Source organism: Chrysochloris asiatica, unplaced genomic scaffold, assembly GCF_000296735.1.
Source record: "Chrysochloris asiatica unplaced genomic scaffold, ChrAsi1.0 scaffold00373, whole genome shotgun sequence".
Lineage (NCBI taxonomy): Eukaryota > Metazoa > Chordata > Mammalia > Afrosoricida > Chrysochloridae > Chrysochloris > Chrysochloris asiatica.
Window position 1 is genome coordinate 1,353,735 of NW_006408891.1, and position 19,639 is coordinate 1,373,373.

The 19,639-nt window shown below is 35.9% G+C and overlaps 1 protein-coding gene across 2 annotated transcripts in view; it reads right to left on the bottom strand.

Moving 5' to 3' along the window:
• The window catches only part of GNPDA2 (glucosamine-6-phosphate deaminase 2), a 53,446-nt gene that overhangs the window by 22,383 nt on the left and 11,424 nt on the right, over positions 1-19,639 (bottom strand). For both annotated transcript variants that reach the window (XM_006876279.1, XM_006876280.1), the window contains one exon: positions 6,581-6,765. In XM_006876279.1, the coding sequence (XP_006876341.1) occupies positions 6,581-6,765 (185 nt within the window). The remainder of the gene's footprint in view (positions 1-6,580; positions 6,766-19,639) is intronic.

Below are 19,639 nucleotides of genomic sequence, written 5' to 3' on the forward strand. Positions count from 1 at the left end.
CCAACTCGTTGGCACCTAACAAAAATAACATTTATTTATGGCATAACTGATTAAATATTGACTTTTAACTCTGTCAATCCAGCTAATCTATAGCCTTTTTAAACAGCATTATTGTTAATGTCTTTTTAAACAGCATTATTGTTAACAAAAATATATGTTAATGGTTAATATTGTTATTATTCAAGTTTACACACCAAAGATTAAAGCCAGTAAGGATGAAAAACTCTACCAACTTTTTCAGTCTCAAATTGATCAAACATGCAATCAAGATGTATTCATATATACTGGCAACTGAAATGCAAAAGCTGGAAACAAACAGTAAGGATACGTATTTGGAAAATATGGCCTTGGTGATAGAAATGATGCTGGAGATCTCATGATAGAATTTTGCAAGACCTATGACATGTTCATTGCATTTGCCTTGTTAACAACATAAAAAATGAGTACACACATGGACCTCAGCAGATGGAAGACACAGAAATCAGCAGATGTCATCAGTGGTGAGAGATGGGAGAAAAGATCCATATCATAAGCCAAAACAAGGGCAGGGACAGATTGTGGAAATGACCATCAATTGCTCATATGCAACTTCAGTCTAAAGCTTAAGAAAAGTAAAACAAGTTCACAAGTTCCAAAATATGACCTTAAACACATCCCATTTGAATTTAGAGACCATGTCAAGAACACATTTGATGCATCAGACACTAATGACTGAAGACCAGAAGAAGTATGACATTATATCAAGAATATCATTCAGGAAGAAAGCAAAAGATTAGTAAGAAGACAAGAAAGAAGGATCAAACCAAAATAGATATCAGAAGACACTCTGAAACTTGTTCTCCAGCATAGAGATACTAAAGCAAATGGAAGAAATGAAGCAAAAGAGATGAACAGAAAATTTCAAAGGGCAGGTCACAAACACAAAGTCAAATATACCAATGAAATGTGAAAAAGGCCTGGAATTAGAAAACCAAAAAGGAAAAACACACTCAGCATTTCTCAAGCTAAAAGAACTAAAGAAATATTTCAAGTCTTGACTTGCAATACTGGATTCTTTGGGCAAAATACTGAGTGATGCAGAGGGCATCCAAAGAAGATGGAAGGAATACACAGAGTCACAGTACTAAAAAGATATGGTTGATGTGCAACCATTTCAGGAGGCTGCATATAAGCAAGAGCCAGTGGTACTGACAGACGAAGTCCCAGGTGCATTGAAGGCACTGACATAAATGGTTCCATGAACTGATGGAATACAAACTAAAATCTTTCAATAAACTGTTGAAGTACTGGAGGCACTCACTAATCTATATCAACAAATTTGGAAGACAGCTACCTGGCCAACTGTATGAAAAATATCTGTATCTGTGCCCATTCCAAAGAGAGGTGACACAACAGAATGCAGAAATTTCAGAAAATAACATGATTATCACATATATGTGAAACTTTGCTAAAGATAATTAAAAAACTGCCAGAGGTTCAAGCTAAGTTCAGAAGAGGATGTGGAATGAGGGCTATTATTGCTGAGGTCAGATGGATCTTGTCTTAAAACAGAATGTCAGAAAGATGTTTACCTGTGCTTTATTAACTACACAAAGGCTTTCGATTGTGTGGATCATGGCAAGCTATGGACAACACTGTGGAAATGAGTATTTCAAAATACTAAATTGTGGCCATGAGGAACCATTATATAGACCAGGAGGCAGTGGAAGCAAGTAAGTGGACACTGGTTGGCTTAAAATTAGGAAAGGTATTGTATTCTTTCACCACTGTATTGTATGCCAGCATTGTATTCTTTCACCATTCTTATTCATTCTGTATGCTGAGCAAATAATCCAAAAAGTTGGATTATATGTAGAAGAACATGGCTTCAGGCTTGGAGTTAGATTCATTACAATCTATGATGTGCAGATGATACAACATTGCTTGCTAGAAGCAGAGAGGGTTTAAATGCTGATGAAGATCAAAGACCACAGGCTAGGTTGCACTTCAGTGTAAGGAAAACAAAAATCCTCACCACTGGACCAATAAATAACATCATGATAAATGGAGAAAAGATTGAAGTTGTCAAAGACTTCATTTTGCTTGGATCCATCATCAACACTTATGGAAGCAACAGTCAAGAAACAAATGATGTAATGTGTTAGGCAAATCTGTTGCACAAGACCTCTTTTAAGGTGTTGAAGAGCAAAGATGTCAGTTTAAGGACTAAGATGCTCCTGACCTAATCCATGGTATTTTCAATAGCCTCATATGCATGTGAAGATTGGGACAATGAATAAAGAATGCTGCAGAATAACTGATACATTTGAGTTATGGTGTTGGAAAAGAATATTAAAAGTACCATGGACTGCCAGAGATCAAACAAATTTGTTGGAAGTAGTACAATCAGAAAGCTTCTTAAAAGTCATGATGGGGAGACTTCATCTCTCATACTTTATATATATTATCAGGAGGGACCAGTCCCTGGAGAAAGACATCATGCTTGGTAAAATGGAGAGTAAGCAAAAAAGATGGATTGGCACAGTGGCAGCAACTATGAGCTAAAGCGTAACAATGATAGTGAGGTTGGCAGAGGAGTGGGAAGAGCTTTATTTTGTTGTGCATAAGGTTGCTGAGTTGAAACCAACTCAATAGTATCTAACAACAACAACATAACCTCATTTGTAGTCCTCAACATCCTTTTCTGGTATTTTTTAATCATCACTTTTTGAATGAAGAAATATAGGATTAGAAAAGCTAAAATGACTTGCCTAAGGTAATTCAATTAGCAAGTGAAGTAAACAGGAGTTTCAGCTCAAAGTTCTAAGCTTTTACCAATTTATAAAGCCTTAAGTTACAAATATGCCAGAATAGACATGTAAACAAATTATTACATGAAAATTATATAATATTTAAATAATGAAGTAATAATGACATGAAAGTCCCCAAACCATCTGCAGAAGAAGCTTCAGGGTTCTCACTCTCTGAAGCACAGTCTTAGGGGTAAGCAATATAGCTGAAAACACGGAAATTTTCATAAAGTTGTGGGTTAGTTCATAAAAAACAATACGTTTGTTAATATGGAGCATATGGCACATGAAAGAAAATGGTTGGAAACTTCGGCTGATGTCTGATTATACAGTCTTTTCTGCCAAGCTAAGAGTCTAAGGCTCATCTTGTGATGAGAAAACAAATTATCAGAGGATTCTAATAAAATAAACCAAGCCCATTGCCATCAAGTCAATTTGACTAACAGCAATTCTGTATAGTATTTCTAAGGCTGCAGATCTTTACTGGAAAAGAAAGCCTCATCTTTCTCACATGGAGTGGCTGGTGAGTTTGAACTGCTAACCTGTGGAGCAATCCAATGCTTATTCTACAGTGCCATCAGGGCTTCCTTAATTATATGGATAATAAACTAAGCCATTATTTAAAAAATATAATAATAATGCAGTCTAAATATAAAGCGGAAAAAAAAAAAGACTGGAGATAGTCATAAGTTAATTTTTTGGATCAGTAATAAAACCAAAATGTGAACTGTTACTGACAGGATAGTTTTAAAAAGTGGTCATCGAGAAGACTGTCAAAGAAGGGCATGATGCAGAGTGAATATACAATGGTGAGATGAAAGCACACAGTCATATTCCAAAGACAGACTGAAGAAGACAATTTGAGGAAGACTGAGAAGGAATGATTTGGTAGCACTTTATGAAGGGAGAAATGATTGACACTAATAAATGATAAACAGGTCCAGTAGGATGACACCTACAGAGAAGATGGCTGGTTTCAGCAACTAGGAGGTCACTTTGTGACTTTCAGTACAGAAATCAAGTCAAATGGAGGATTTTATTCATTTTTCCTTCCGTCATCATGAGAATATTCATATTAGTATAATTATAATCATTCTAAAGATACTGCTATAGTTAAAAACACTTTGTCTTACTTTTGAAATTGCCTTTAAAGTATATGGCATCATCTTTCAAAACACCTCAGTAAAACAAAATGAAGGAAAATTTGACTTTTAGAAAACTGCTAAAGTCAATAAAAATAAATTCTGATGGTAGATAACCAAGCTACGGCAAGGGACAATTTCATCCAAAATGAATTATGAAAATATATACTTCATATGATTCCCAACAGGAGCCCTGATACTGTAGTGGGTTACGCATTAGGCTGCTAACCGCAATGTAAGCAGTTTGGTCCACCAGTCAATTTGAGGGAGAAAGATGAGGCTTTCTGCTCCCGTAAAGATTTACAACCTTAGAAACCTTATAAAATACAGGGTCACTAAGAGTTGAGTCCTGGTGTGGCGCTGTGGGTTAAAGCGCCAGACTGCAAAGCTGTTTGAACTGCAAGGTCGGCGGTTCAAGCTCCCCAGATGCTCCTCGGAAACCCTATTCAGGGTTGCTATGGGTTGGAATTGACTCAACAGCACTTTAAAACAACAACCTGAGTTGAAGTCAAGAGTCAACTCTAGGACACACAGCAGCAGCAGTGTTAAATGCCAGACTCAAAAAACAAGGCAATACCCTTGAGTTTTGAATCTCACAGGTTTCGCTGTACTCATTACAAAAGAACACTATGAAAATTCAAAGCGATAAGAGAGATCATTGAAAAAATGATGAAATTTTAAGTTGTGTTTTTACCATAGTGACTGTCCTTATCATTATAATTTATGTTGGGAGCAAATATTGTTAAGGTTAAGGGTATCACATATTAGGAGACTTCACAAAGTTTAGAGAAAATGTAATTAAAAGATAGTGGAGTTTATCCGTGAACTTTTTAAAGTTCCTCATACTGTTGTTGACCAAAAGAAAGAAAAAAAATCAATACTTGAATAATTCTTTGTTCATTCTAACAATTAGCATATAATGGTATTAATAATATAAATCTTAAATATAAGAAATACATTTGTATTACATCAGTTTCATATTTAAGAAATAAAGACAATTCTAAAATCTATTTTCTAACCTATTTACTATTAAGTCCATGAAAGGTCTTATTTTCATAAGCTAGAGATTTTTAGACAATGAAAAATCCATGTATTTTGAATGGCACTTGTACTTGTAAGCTCAATTACAGAGGTATTACTGTCAAGATCAGCTACTCAAAATATCATGACTGTACTTGTTCCTCTGAACTTGTCCAGTCCTGCTAACAGAAAGGAATGGAGTTGTGGTTTCCTCTATAAAGTAACCACTTATAGTCATAAACTGGATATATATAATGTGTTCTGTTATTCTCAGGGAAGGAAATGACAGCTCAATTAAAACTTCAAAAATAAAGGACAGATTGTTGTGAGCTTCCCTCTTCTTAAGTATTTCTAGTAGGATTCCAATTCAGACATGCACTAGTTTATTTCATAGCTCTGTGAACAGTGGTTGATTATAGACAAGTTCTTTCAGCAATATACTTGTCTTCGTCATAGTGTAACTCTAGACTGCTTACTGTAGGTCGATAGTTCAAATCCAGCTGTTCCTCAGAAACCCTATGTAGGGTAGCTATGAGTCAGAACCAACTTGAAGGAACTTAATCAGTCTTGTTAGGGTGCCTTCATTAAAAAACAAAACAAACAAACAAACAAAAAACCAGATACAACAGTGGCTTCTGCTAAGTCAGTTAAATTTAAGGCAGAAAAAGGTAAGCTCAAAGAGTTTTACTGACTGTTTATTTTAGATTTCAAAGTGGTAATGTTAATATTATCCTGAAGCATGTAAAACAATCGCAGAGGTTATTAGGAAAAAGTTTTAAGAAGATAAGGCCAGGAGAGTTGCACTGATGAATTTTATTTATATCATGATAATATACCTATTTATTCTTTAAGGATAGTTAAGAACTCTCCTACAAAACTTTTGGTTGGAAGCTTTACACCATTTACCAATATCCCTGGATCTTGCCCTTAAAAATTTTTTTGTTCCAAAAACTCAAAGAACACTTAAAAAGAACACAATTTGAGTTCCTCAAGGATGATAAAATAGCTGTCTGATTTGCTGTAACTCAAAGAATGCAGAATTCTTTGAGTAAGGGTTAGAGGACAGAAACACTATCTTCAAGTGTATAAACCCAGATGGAGAAACAATAGTTACACATTTTCATATTTTTGTTTAATAAAGGGTTCTACGATTTTGTAGCAGTACTTTTTTACTTACCTCATATACCAAATTTACAACAAATCTAGCCTTAAATCAGGTCCTTTCTGCTACAAACCAACTGAGCTATTTTCCTACAGTCAAGATGTACTTCACAGTGCATTATCCAGAGGACTTCAGAAGTTGTATAACTCAAACCGCATCTTTGTCTGTTTCACTTAAAAAGAACCATCTAATCATTTATAGTTTTAGGACTTCTGTTCAAACTGTAAAGCAGGGATAGACAAATGAAGCAGAACCTTAAAAGAGGTGGTACCTGATTTGCAGTTTGCAGATCCAAAATAATTTAGCTGAATTTAAACATGTCAGTGATACTGACAGAAGTTGGTTACTAAAAGATGAAAAACAATTTACACTGTAAAATGATGTAACCAAAATTATCACTACTCAGTACTATAACCCAAATTATATACGCATCAAAGGGAAAATATTAAAGAACATTTAATTCTTACTTCTCTAGCATCCATCACTGTCCCCACGCCAACTGTTAGAGCCATAGTTGGCACTTTCGACAAATCTCCATCAAAATATTTAGCATTTGCCAAAATGGTATCCATTGCTAGAGTCTTTAATCTTGTCCTTGATACTAAACTGGATCCTGGCTCATTGAAAGCGATATGACCATCTGGACCTATTCCTTTCAAAAGAAATATACATATACACACAAACATATATATACACTCATAAGTAAATACAGTTTCTCACAGAAATAAGATTTTTCAAAGTTCAATATGATTTTAAAAGTAAAGAAACAATAATAACCACACTTACCTTATTTTATAGCTGAATTCATAAAATTGCATAAATATCTTTATGCCTACCTAATTAAACAAGTATTTCAATATTTCCTATATGTTTAGTATTGAGCTACCATGATTCTAACCAGAGCAATGAAATGATCACTTTACAATTAAGCATCTTGTAAGATGGAAAAATTAGATAAATCTACCCTTTGCATTTCCTCTATAATTTTTTAAAAAATTCATAAAGTTTGATGCTCAAGGATAATAAGTGATTTATTCAAGATCACAATTTAATAAATACTGAGATAGGACTCAAATTTCTTATTTTGAGCCCTGTGCTCATAATACACTTTAACTTGCCTGGTTCTGTCTGGTTCATATACGGTAATTAACTACAGGGTTCTCTGTATCATAGGTACTAATTTATGAAAATGGGTACATTGTGTAAGATTATAGCTAGGGCAGTTGGGTGTTTTTTTTTCTCCAAACTTTTTTTTAGCTATCACCTGTTACAAGAACTACATTTGACACTGCAATGCAATACCCAGATCACACACATATATGTAATAAATATAATTCAACAAATAATTGCATGCAACTATACTTACCCTTATAGGAAGTCACACAAGTTATTTTTTATGACATTCCATTTCATTACCAAAACAAATAAAAATGAAATGCTAGATGTGACTGACTATAGTGATTTCAAGACCTAATAATGGGTGACAAGCCACAATTTGAAAAAAAATGCTTTAGAAAGAACTATTGCCAGCGTTCATGTTCAGGATTACCTCTAAAATAGAGAGAAAAATATAGTATTCCTTATTTAAAGAAACAGGAAGTAAATTTTTTTTATAAAGTCAAAAATCTAGCTATGACATAAGTAAATCCAATTTTATATGTTTCCTAATAGCCAATCAGATAATCTGGCAACCGCAACTGAAAAATACGCCTACCAGTTTTCTAAATCATTAAAAGGTCTATTATATTTATATTATACATATGTACTTTAATGATAAGTTTATTCCACTGACTTTTAAACTTCTAACAAAAGTTTTTCCAAGTCACAACAAAAAAAATGACAAAAATAATGGTTTGGATACAAGAAAAGAGAATGAAGTATAGGTACTCAATACCAAAGCATCACAATCTAGGCATTTTTAATGTGGAGACATACGTCAGACCTACCTGTACCTAATACACAGGGATGCTTCTTTTCCTCTATTATGATTCTGCGTTTAAGTATTAAGTGGTAGATTTGCATTTCTCTATTTTGTTGTTATTTTTAACAGCTGTCAAATAGATCCCAACTCATAGTGGCCCTGTATAGGGTTTCCAAGGAGTGGCTGGTAGGTTTGAACTGCTAACATTGTGGTAAGCAGTCGAGTGCCACGCTAAGACTCGTTGAATTTTTCTATAGACCTGTAAAGTATTCTGTTTTTCCTTTTAAGTATATACTTATAAACTAAAGAATCAAAACAGAAGGCTAATTTTCCAGTTTTCTTATATTTAACTTTTTAAATACAAATAACTAAACATTATGTTTTTATAACTAATAAAACCTTCAGATTATAGCTACAAATTCTATGTTTATGTATTATACTACTAAGAATGGGTCAGAGATTACATTGTACATCTTATGTATCACTTTTGCCACCAAAGGCAGAATGAGAACTTTTGATAGTATATATTTCATTCTTTCTCTTTTTCTATAGAGGGATGGAAACTCCTGCTCCATTTTTTACGAGTAAACAACAGTAGATTAACATCTCTGAGCTCTTCCTTCTACTTGATTGTTTTCAATTCAGAGGGGGAGGAGGACAAAGCCCAATTCTGCCCTGCCATCTCTAACCCAACTTTACCTTTAATAAAGCTGTTATTTTGATCCCATTTGGTTCAGTGTTACTGTTTTTATTAAATAAACCCTGGAACAAAACAAAGAGTAAGTAATAAGGTCCAAATACCAAGCCTCATCTTAACAACATCTTTAAAACCAAGGATTAACAAACCTAATTGACGCATGCAAAGAATCAAATGAGATTCTTTTATGAGTACATTTCCAAAGGTATCCCAATAACTAAACAGGAAAAAGTTCGGATAATATGCAGAAAACTAACCCTTCTCTCCCTATATCCAAGTGATTATGTCCACAACAGTGGTAAGCATAAAATTTCAGATTGTTGATCATCACATGACTTTTGTAAAGATGCTAATAGAGGAACCAGTGAAACTTTAAAATTTTTGTTGTTTCCTAGGTAGGGGGAAATAATTACTGAAAAGTTAAAATAAAAACTGTTCTAAGAACAGTAAAGTTCTTCGTAATAGTTACATCAACATGAACAGTTACTGTGTACTTATGCCTGCTTCAAAGGAAAACTGATGTGGCTTGCAGTGAGAAAATTTGCCAAAAAAGAAATAAAAGAGTCAAAGTTACTGCAAAAGAAGAGAATTCTACCAGATTTCCCGAATAACTTTAAGTACCACCACTTGCCAGTCATTTTGTATGTTGCTACGGAGCAGGAAGATATGCCACCAGTATTTCAATTGAAAGCAGACACACCCAAGGTGGACAGGTTTCGGCGGAGCCAAAACATTAAGACAGACTAGGAAGAAGGAGAGGTAGCCTACTTCTGAATGGATAACCACTGAAAACCATATGAATAGCAGTAGAACAATGTCACACAGAGTTATTGTTAGATGCCATCGAGTTGGCACCCATTCATAGCACAACAAAATCAAACATTGACCAGTCCTGGGCCAACCTCACAATTATTGCTTTGCCTGAGGCCACTGTTGCCCACACTGTGCCAATCCAACTATTTGGGGAACTTCCTCTTTTCCTGACCCTTCACTTTACGAAACATGGTATCCTTTTCTCCAGGGACTGAAGCATGAGAGATGAAATCTGACAATCCTCGCTTCCAAGGAGCACTCTGGCTATACTTTTTCCAACACAGATGTGTTTATTCTTTTGGCAGGCCATGGTTTGTCAAGTTTCTACCATAATTCAGATGCATCTATTCTTCTGTGGTATCATTATTCACTGTCCAACTTTCACATGCATACGAGGTTACTGAAAATACTAAGAGTCAGGTGTACCTTAGTCCTCAAACTGACATCGTTTCTCTTTAACACTTTAAAGCTTTGCCTATGTAATAAGACATTTGATTTCTTTACTGCTACTACCATGAGTGTTGATGGTTGATTCAAGCAAAATGAAGTCTTCTGACTTCAACCTTTTCTCTAATTATATGGATATTGTTTATTGGTCCAGTCGTTAGGATTTTTGTTCTCTTTATATTGAAATGCAACCCATACCGAAGGCTGTGTTCTTTGACCTTCAACAATATTTTAAGAACTCTTCACTTTCAGCAAGCAAGGCTGTATCATCAGCATATTGCAGGTTGTTAATGAGTCTTCCTCTAATCCTAATACATTTTTCTTCATATAATCTAGTTTCTCAAATTATTTACTCAGCATACACACAGAATAAGTACTGTGAAAGAATACAACCATGACACATACCTTCCCTAATTTTAAACCATTTGGTGTTCCCTAGCTTTGTTCCAACAACTGTCTTTTGGTCTATGTACAGGTTTTTCATGAACACAATTAAGTGTTCCAGAATACTCATAATTTGCAATGTTGTCCATAGCTTGTCATGATCTACAACACAACTGAAAGCCTTTGCACAGTCAATAAAGCACAGGTTGATATCTTTCTGGTATTCTCTGCTTTCAGACAAGATCCACCTGATGACAGCAATGATATCCCTCATTCCATGTCCTCTTCTGAAACCGACTTGAACCTCTGGAAGTTCTCTGTCAATATACTGTTGCAGCTACCTTTAGAAAAACTTTACTCACATGGGAAACCAACTATATTGATCAATGAGTTCTGCATTCTGTTAGGTCACCACTCTGGAATAGGCATAAAAATGGATCTCATCCGGTCAGTTGGCCAGGTAGTTCTCATCCAAATTTCTTGGCATAAACGGGTGCCTCAAGTGCCGCATCAGTTTGTTGAAAGACTTCAGTTTGTATTACGTCAATCTCCAGTACCTTGTTCTTTGCCAGTGACTTCAATACACTTTTGACTTCTTCCTTAAGAATCATTGGCTCGTGATCATATGCTACCTCTTGAAATGGTTGAACACTGACCATTTCTTTTTTTGGTACAGTGACTCTGTGTATTCCTTCCCTCTTCTTTTGATGCTTTCTGTATCATTCAATATTTTGCCTACAGAATCCTTCAATAGCACAGGTCAAAGTTTGAATTTTTTCTTCAGTTCCCTAAGCTTGACAAATGCTGAGTGTGTTCTTCCCTTTTGGTATTCTAACTCCAGGACTTTGCATTTATCGTTACAATTTTTAACTCTGTCTGTTCAACTCCTGTACCTTCTCACTTCTTCCATTTGCTTTCACAACTCTACACTGGAGAGTAAGTTTCAGAGTCTCTTCTGACATCCATTTTGGTCTTTTCCTTAGTTCTTGTCTTCTAAATGAACTTTTGCTTTCTTCTTGTGTGATGTTCTTGATGTCATCCCACAACTCTTAGTCTTCGGTCTTTAGTGTCTAATGCATCAAATTGTTCTTCAGATGATCTCTAAGTTTAGGTGAGGTATATTCAAGGTTTATTTTGGCTCTCATGGACTTATTGTAATTTTCTTTAGCTTCATCTTGATTTTGCATATGAGCAATTTATGGTCTGTTCCACAGTCCTCCCCTGTCCTTGTTTTAGCTGATGATATGGGATTTTTCCACAAATGTAGTAAATTTTATTTCTGTGTATTCCATCTGGTGAGGTCCATGTGTATAGGTGTCTTTTATGTTGTTTACAAAAGGTTCTGGCAATGAACAAGTCACTGGTCTTACAAAATTCTATCATGTGATCTCCATTTCTATCACCAAGACTATATGTTTCAGTTACTAATCCTTCTTGTTTCTCACCTATGCATTCCAACTGCCAACCATTATCAACACATCTTGATTGCATGTTTGATGAATGTTAGACTGAAGAAGCTGGTAAAACTCTTCTATTTCATCATCATTGGCTTTAGTGGTTGGTGCACAAATTTGAGTAACAGTGGTATTAACTGGTCTTCCTTGTAAGTGTATGGATATTGTCATATTACAGACAGTGTTGTACTTCAAGACATATCTTGAAATGTTCTTTTTGTTGATGAATGTGATGCCACTTCTCAATTCATCATTCCTAGCATAGTAAACCATTTGGTTGTAGATTCAGAATGGCCAATATCAGTCCATTTCAGCTCACTAATGCCTAGGACATCTATGTTTATGCATTCCATTTCATTTTTAATAATTTCCAATTTTCCTAGATTGATACTTCATACATTCCATGTTCCAAGTATTAATTGTTTTGTATTGTTTTTACTGCTGCTTCTCTTCATTTTGATTTGTGACCCACCAGCAAATGAAGGTCCAAGGGCTTCATTTACTCCATTTGCTTCATCATGGTCAACTCTACTTTGAGGAGACAACTCTTTCCCTGTCACATTTTGAGTGTCTTTCAACTGAGGATCTCATCTTCTGGCAGTATCTCTGACAGTATTCTGGTGCTCTTCTTCATGTTTCAATATTCAATAATCTGGTGCTTGGACAGTGTTCCAGTGCTGTTCATAAGGTTTTCAGTGCCTAAATATTTGGAAGTAGTCTGGCTCTCCTTCTTCCTTGTCAGACTTCATGGGGAAGCTCAGGTGAAACCTGTCCACCATTGGTGATCCTACTGGTATTTAAAATACCAGTGGCATTACTTCCAGAATCACAGCAACACATAAGCTACCATGATATAACAAACTGACAGATAAGTGATGGCTGTCACATATAGTGCTGGAAAATAAGCCCCTCAGGTTGGAAGGCAGTCAAAATATGGTGGGGGAAGATTTGCCACCTCAAAGTAGAGTTGACCATAATGACATAAAAAGCAAAGCTCTCTGGATCTTTAACTCAAATGAGAAGAAACAACTGCAAACATCCATTAATAATTGGAATGAAGAATATATAAAAGTATGAGTTTAGGAAAATTATTAGTTCTAAAAATGAAATACAACACATAAAGATTGATATCCTCATCACTGTTGTGCTTATAGGATTTCTGAGAGCAGTTAGTGTGTTTGAATTGCTGATTTTGAGGTTACCAATCCAGTGTTTATCATGTAGAACCACATCAGGACTCATGCTAGGCATTAGTGAGCTGAAATGGACTGGTATTTTGCACTGGCCATGCTGAATTGGACAATCATATGTTTTATTATGCCATATGTGACAAGTTGAAGAGGACTGTCATCACATTTATGGTCAAAAAGAACATTTCAAGATCTATATTAAAGTACAATGTTGTTTGTGATAGGATAATGTCCACATGCCTCTAAGGAAGACAGTTAAGACCATTATTAAGCAAATTTATAAAACAATCACTACAGCCAGTGTAAGGAGCTCTGGTAACATAGTGGTTACGAATCAGGCTGCCAACCTCAAGGTCAGCAGTTCAAAACTACCAGCAGTTCTGCAGGAGAAAGATGTGGCGTTCTGCTCCCGTAAAGATGTATAGCCTCAGAAACCCTGTGCAGGGTCACTATGAGTGAGAATCGACTCCACGGTACTTAACAACAACAGCCAGTGATGACAAATTTGAAGAATTCTACCAACTTCCTCCCTCAATTTGAAATTGATCAAACATGCAATCAAGATGCACTGCTATTTACTGGTGATTGGAATGTGAAAGTTGTAAACACAGAGGAAGGATCACTCTTATGATAGAATACTTTATCACTCATATGACAAAAATATGATAGAAATAAGGTTTGAGATTATATTATTGAATTTACCAAGACCAAACACTTACTCACAGGAAATACCTTTGTCAACAACATAAAAGGCGACAATATACATGGACCTCACCAGATGGAATACACAGGACTCAAACTGACTACACTTGTGAGAAGCAACAATGAAGAAGCTTAGTATTACCAGCCAAAACAAGGTGAAAACAAGGCCGACCGTGGAAGATTATCAATTGCTCACATGCAAGTTCATGCTACAGCTAAAGAAAATTAGAACAAGTCCACCAGAACAAAAATGTAACCTTGAATATATACCACTTGAATTTAGAGACATTCTCAAGAACAGATTTAATGCAATAAAAATTAATGGCTGAATAACAAGAGTTATGGGATGCCATCAAGAATATCATACAGGAAGAAAGCAAAAGATGATTACAAAGACAGGGAAGAAAGATTAAAAACAAAATGGATATCATCAGATATTGAAATTTGCACCAGAGTGTTGTTGCTTGTTGTTGTTAAGTGCCATCCAGTTGGTTCTCACCCATAGCAACCCTGTATAGGGTTTTCAAGGAGCGGCTGGTGAGCTTGATCCACCGACCTTGCATTTCAAAAGGCTGGCGCATTAACCCAGAGTGCCACACCAGGACTCCACAGTTGTGTGTAGAGAAGGTAATATGTTGTTGTTATGTGCCATGGAGTCGGTTCCGACTCATAGCGACCCTGCACAGGGTTTCCGAGGCTGTTAATCTTTATGGGAGCAGAACGCCTCATCTTTCTCCTGCAGAACCGCTGGTATTTCTAACTGCTGACCTTACAGTTCGCAGCCTGATTCGTAACCACTATGCTACCAGAGCTCCTTAGGAAACCCTATACATAGTAGCTATGAGTCGGAACCGACTCGCTGGCACTTCACAACAACAAACTCAGGAAGAAAAGGTCAATTTTTATAATGAAATGTGTGCAAAAGTTTGAGTTTGAAAATCACAAGGGAAGAAAACAATAGCATTTCTCAAGCTGATAGAACTAAAGAAAAAATTCAAGCTGTGACTTGCCATATTGAAGGATTCTGTGAGGAAACTTACAAATAATGCAGAAAGTATTACAAGATAGAAGGAATAAACTGTCAACTATACCAAAAAGAATTGGTCAGTGTACAACCATTTCAAGAGACAGCATATGATCAAGGATGGTACTGAAGGAAGAAGTCTAAGACACACTGAAGCAATGCTGAAAAACAAGGGTCCAGGAACTGAGGAAATACAAGTTGAAATGTTTCAACAATTAGCCCTCACTTGTCTATGCCAATAAATTTGGAAGACAACACAGACAACCAATTTGGAAAGATACATAATTGTGTCTACTCCAAAGGTAGGTGACCCAACAAAATGTGGAAATCATCAAACAATATCATTAATACCGCATGCAAGTAAAATATTGCTGTTAATTCAAAAATGGTTGCAGCATTATATCAACAGGGAGCTGTCAGAAATTCAAACCAAATTCAGAAGAGAACATGGAACAAAGGATATAATTGCTGACATCAGAAGGATCTTGGCTGAAAGCAGAAAATGTCAGAAAGATGTTCGTTGTTATTGTTAGGTACCACCGAGTCTGTTCCAACTCACAGGAACCTTATGTTCAACAGAACAAATCACATGCCATCCTCACAATCATTTCTACAGTTGAGCTCACTGCTGCTGCCACTGTGCTAATCCACCTAATTGGGGGTGTTCCACTTTTTCACTGACCCCTCCACGTTTCCAAGCATGATGTCCTTTTTCAGGGACAGGTCCCTCCTGATAACATGTCCAATGTATGAGAGATGAAGTCTCACCATTCCAGCTTCCAGGGAGCATTCTTCCAACACAGATTTGTTTGTTCTTCTGGCAGTCCACGGTACTTTTAATATTCTTTTCCAACACCGTAACTTAAATGAATCAGGTTTTCTACGGTCTTTGTTATTCACTGTCCAACTTTTACATGCATATAAGCCTACTGATAATATAATGGCTTAGGTCAAGTGCACCTTAGTCTTCAAACTGACATCTTTGCTCTTGAACACTTTATAGAGTTATTGTGAAGCAGAGTTGCTTAATACAGTATGTCATTTGGTTTCTTGACTGCTGCTTCGACGATTGTTAGTAGATCTTAGCAAAATAAAGTTTTTAATAACATCAATTATTTCTCCATTATCATGACATTATATATTGGTCCAGTGGTTGAGGTGCAACCCACATACTGAAGACTGTTGGCCTTTGATCTTCATCAGTAAGTATTTTAAGCCCTCTTCACTTTCAGCAAGCAATATTGTATCATCTGTATATGACAGGTTGTTACTAAGTCTTCCTCCAAGCCAAATGCCACTTTCTTCTTCATATGAAGAAGACGAAAGATGTTTATTTGTGCTTTACTGACTACACAAAGGCATACGACTATGTGGATCATAAAAAACCATGGATAACATTGGAAAGAACAGAAATTCTAGAATACTTTATTGCACTTATGAGGAACCTCTACAGAGACCAAAAATGGAACAAAGCGATAAATGAATGGTTTAAAATCACAGGGTTGTATAATTTCATCATACTAATTCAATCTGTATGCTAAGCAAATAATCAGAGAAGCTGGATTACATGAAGAAAAATGTAGCATCAGGGTTAGAGGAAGACTCATTAACAACCTGCAATATACATATGACACAATGTTGCTTCCTGAAAGTAAGGAGATTTAAAATCATTACTGATAAAGATCAAAGATTACTGTCTTTGGTATGTATTGGACCTCAACATAAAGAAAACAAAAATCCTCACAACTGGATCAATACATAGCATCAAGATAAATGTAGAAATTATTAAAGTTTTCAAAGACTTCAATTAATTTGCACCCACAATCAATTCATGGAAACAGCAGCCAACAAATCAAAAGATGCATTGTATTAGGAAATCATTGCAAATAATCTGTTTAATGTGTTTAAGAGTAAGGATGTCAGTTTGAGGGCTAAGGTTAGCCTGACCCATGTCACAGTATTTTCAGTGGCCTCATAAGTATGCTAAAGTTTGACACTGGATAAGGAAAGTTATAGAAGAATTCATTTATTTGAATTACGGCATTGATAAAGAATATTGAAAATAGGATGGAGTGACAGAAAATAAACAAATCTATTTTGGATAAGTATAGTCAGAATGTTCCTTAGATATGTAGGTGGCCAAACTTTACCTCTCATTCATTGGATAAAGTTGTTGATGGACCAGTCCTTGGAGAAGGACAGCATACTTGATGGAGGGTCAGTGAAAAAGAGGAAGACCCACAACAAGATGGAGTCACACAATGGCATCAACAGTGGGCTCAAACATAAGAATACCTGTGAGAATGGTGCGGGACCTGGCAGTATTTCAATCTATTGTGTATAGGGGTCACTGTGTGTTAGGACTATAGATGAAACCTAATAACAACAACAACATTAAGCATTACATTAATCTACAAATACTTTCTGGAAAGCAATTTAAAGTATAAAATGGAGTTAGAAAGTTACTATAAGTTTCTGTTGTCTGTTTTTTTTCTCCCATTAAAGGCTATTTGCTGGTACTGACATCTCTAAGAAATCTGTCCATGGATCCTTATCTAAGGTTAGCAAACTAAGGGGCGAAAAGAAAAATCTTCAACTGGAAAAGAGGGGAGAAAAACATGCAGACACAGCACTTAACAACAACAATTAATACCTTCTTGTCTCTTTTTTGCATAATGGTGTATCAATGAAACTGTTTCTTGATATAATTAAAATAAACAATCTACGTATAATGTTGTTGTTGTTGTTAAGTTCTGTGGAATCTGTTCCGACTTATAGTGACCTATAAAAACCCTGCACAGGGTTTCCGAGGCTGTAAATCTTTGTGGGAACAGAATGTCTCATCTTTCTTCTGTGGAACCTCTGGTAGTTTCAAACGTTTGACCTTGAGGTTGGCAGACTGACTCGTAACCACTATGTTACCTGAGCTCCTAGGTATACTTTCTTCCAGTAATTCTACTTGATGATGATACACAGTTTAGAAAGAGCTAAAGAATGGAAAATTTAAAGAGAATTCTAGTAAAGGTAGTTCAGTTAAACCCGGAACAGGCAATTCAAAGAACTAAAGAAAAACTATTCTTTCCTTAGTTCAATGAATTTGAAAATTTGAAAACTCTTAAAAGCATCAAAAGTTCCAAGAAAAAGAGAGGACTGAACATGAGAAAAGAAACTATTTCCAGTTATACTTAAGGAGTTAGTTATGAGAGGCATTTTACACAGTTAATTCTAACAATTCTGGAATGTTAAATATTAACTCTTTCATTGATGACTTAATTGCACAAATTACAAGGCCATACACACGGTAAGTAATAGAAACTGGATGCAAATTTATGTATGTTTCTACTTTCTACTCCCTCAAAGATTTAAGCCTCGGAAACCCTATACACGGTAACTGTGAGTCGGAACTGAGGGCACAGCACTTAACAACAACATACTGACCAACTTAATCAGAGATTAAATACAGTGAAGTTCTACTAAGAATGATGAATACAGGTGAAGACACAAGGAGGTATGCAAGGGTTAAAGGGGATAGAGATAAATAGTGTTTTATACACAACCCTGGAACAACAATGTTCTGTAGGTAGATGGACAAACGCTGAACAGGTATGGGATGGAGGAGTAGGGTATACCCACAAATAAATAAGGACTTGAAAAAGGCCATTTGTACATAGGTATTTACCTTTGCTGCAAACATACATATGCAAGTGGTGGAGAATGCGGGGGAGGGGGAGGGGTGGTGGTAGGGGGGATGATGAAAACTTCTTAGATAACATCAAACACCTTACGGAAATGGGTTCCTGGGACAGCAGGCTCAGGACCATAGTCTCAGGAGACACCGTGGTCAATCTTCATAACATAATCCACAAAGGAAAGCCTGGTGCGGCACTGCAGGATAAACACTGGAATGCTAACTACAAGGTAGATGGTTCAAACTCACCAGTCTTTCCTCCGAAACCCTACACAGGGTTGCTATGAGACAGAAGCAACTCAATGACATTGAACAAGTCCACAAAGACAATGTTCTATATTCTATTTTGGTGAGTAGCCACTGAGGACTTAAAGGTCGTGAGTGGCCATGTAAGGTGGAACTGTTGGTCTCTCCATGTGCTGAAGAAAGAAGAGTGATGAAAATTGAAGATGTGTGGAATCAACTACTCCAGTGAACCAATGGAGCAGGTGAATATCAGCTACCATGACTCTGACACCAGAACTAGATGGTGTCAGGTTACCACTATCAAAAGTTCTGAAAGGGATCATGTTAGAAAAGACAGAGTGAGAGAAAATGTGGAACAAAACTTACTTTAAAAAAAAAAAAAAAAAAGATCATGGTCCTCAACCGTTGTTCAGGTTTAGAACATAATTAAGGGGGACAACAACACTAGTAAAGTGTTTTCAGCATGGGATAGTCCTTCATTCAAGATCAAAAGGGCAACATTTACTTATGGACAAAGTTAAAAAAGGATACCAAGGAAGGTGGAATGGATATAAGAAGCACAGAGAAGTGGGATAACTGTTGTTGCACGGAGATGATGGCAATCATCAAAATGAAACAAAGTGCATGATTTGTTGAACATGAAACTGATGATCTTTTCAGGAAATGTTCACTCAGTTTGCAATTTAAAAGCTTAAAAAAGAAAGCTCTATTGAAGCTCTAATCCATGTAATTAAGAGCTGCTTTGTATTAAATTCATTATAAGACATATCCAGAAAACTTTGAGTGTTAACTCAAAGCTTTAGTATTTTTACTTGAATACTAAAGAATGTACCAAAAGCAATTTTGGTTTTGGCTTAGTTCACGTTATACTATTCTGGTGGTAATTAACTACCTGTTCCTGCTTCTACTTATGACAGGAAATCATACAAAAAACTCTTTTTACTCTTTTCAATGGTAGTT